At 57.5% G+C, this 1,772-nt stretch overlaps 1 protein-coding gene across 3 annotated transcripts in view; it reads right to left on the bottom strand.

Annotated features, from left to right (window-relative positions):
- Positions 1–1,772, bottom strand: part of DEF6 (DEF6, guanine nucleotide exchange factor) — a 26,264-nt gene that overhangs the window by 2,207 nt on the left and 22,285 nt on the right. For all 3 annotated transcript variants that reach the window (XM_014466588.2, XM_006101241.3, XM_023764774.1), the window contains 2 exons: positions 549–715; positions 238–436 (listed from right to left, as the gene is read on the bottom strand). In XM_014466588.2, coding sequence (XP_014322074.1) covers positions 238–436; positions 549–715 — 366 coding nt within the window. The remainder of the gene's footprint in view (positions 1–237; positions 437–548; positions 716–1,772) is intronic.

The raw sequence follows: 1,772 nt of genomic DNA, 5'->3' as shown, positions 1-1,772 counted from the left end.
CTACATATGAAATATCACCTATTATCTCGTTCAATCTCATAACAATGCTATTTCCAGTCCCCATTCCCCAATGAGGGACTTGAACTCAGAGAGGTCAGGCAATTCTCCAAGGTCACAGCCAGAGGGGATGCAACCAGGGTTTGAGGAAAGGCGGGGGCGGGGGTGGGGGTGGGGGGGGGGATCTGAGGTTACGGCTCTCACTCTGCCAGTCACCGCCCATCCCATCGCAGGCCTCACCTCCACGTCCTCATCCGCCCTCTGCCGGTTCTGCCGCACCTCCTCCAGCTGCTGCTGGGCCAGCTGCAGGGAGCGGCTCTGCATGGCCATCTCCTGCTGCAGCTCTTGCTTCTCCTGCTGCGCCTGCTCGATGTAGCGCTCCTGGTCCTCCTTCATCCGCATCAGCCGCTTCAGCTTCTCCTCCTCCTCCTCCAGCAGCCTGCGGCCGGCCGGGCGCACTGAGTCGTCTCCAGAGCCCAGGCACCGGTAGGCGCTCAGCAAGCGGGGCGGCGGGAAGCCGGGGAGGGGAGTCCGAGGTCCCTCAGCCTTACCTGGTCTGGGCCAGGCGCACGGCCTCCTCGTCCCGTCGAGCTTTCACCTCCAGTTGCAGAGCCTCCTGAAGCCTCTGCTGCATGTCCTCCAGCTCCTCGATGCGCTGCCGCTGCCGGGCGGCCTCCTCCTCCTTCAGCTCCATCTCAGCCTGCATGGATGCCCGGGCCTGCAGGGGCGCAGAGCAGCTCAGTGGGGCCCAGGGCAGGGAGGCGGCGGGCATGCGCCCTTTCCCCAGCGTCCTGCTAGGCTGGCCCCACTAGTTCTCTCCAGGAGAGAGTCTGGGGAGTTCCTGCATGTCAGCTCTCCTGACCCGATCCCTTTCTGAGAGCCTGGCTAGGCCAGATAACCATCAGCGAGCTGATGCGCCTAGCACCAGCCTTAATCATCACTATTATCTGTGATAACATAATGTGTTATAATTAAGGCTGGTGCTGGGAAGGGAGTGACTATAATTAGAATAATTGTTATGACAGCTGTTTCTCATTTGATCCTCACCAGACCTCTGCAGTCAACATGCCACTGGTAAGTCACTGAGGGACAGAGAGGCCGAGTACCTTGCCTGCGATGCCAGGGCTCCGAAGAGGCAGCGCTGGGAATGAATGAATGCACGTGTCTGACTCCAGTTCTAGATCTCTTCAATCCTAAACCTCATGGCCTCCACACGCTGAGTACGCCCCCACTTTCATCCCCCCCTTCCTCCCATCCTGAATTCCCCAAACTGGCTTCATTGTAAACTCAGATCAAGTCTAGTGTAATCGATTCCAACCCGAATCCAAGTTCATCCCTAATGACGTGGTCTCTGGCGGCTCCGGCCCCACCCACCCGTTGGCTCCACCTCACACCTTCTCTTCTCTCAGCCACCCCCCTGCCAGTTTCCTGCACCCTCCACCCAGTCGTATCCCTCACAGGCCCCGTCCCGCCCCGGTAAAGCCCCCGCCTAGGAAGCTGCGCACCGGAGACAAATCAGTCGCTAGTTACGGAAGGCGCAAAAACTTCGTGTTATGTGGTTGTGATGTGGGTGGGAGAATGAGGAAAATGCTCCTGTGCCAGCAACCTAGCTGACCCGGGATTGGAGGAGAGATGGAGGTATGGAGAACAAGCTTGTCTACGTGTGGCAGAATACCATTTGATATATAAACGCCGAGCGTCTTGCGACACAGTGCATGCTACGATAAGGTGCATATCAATATGTATATATGAATTTCATTATTTGAAGTAAAAGA

This window comes from Myotis lucifugus, unplaced genomic scaffold (assembly GCF_000147115.1).
Source record: "Myotis lucifugus unplaced genomic scaffold, Myoluc2.0 scaffold_347, whole genome shotgun sequence".
NCBI classification, from domain to species: domain Eukaryota; kingdom Metazoa; phylum Chordata; class Mammalia; order Chiroptera; family Vespertilionidae; genus Myotis; species Myotis lucifugus.
The sequence above is the reverse complement of the archived record's forward strand: the minus strand, read 5'-3'. Positions and strand labels throughout refer to the sequence as shown.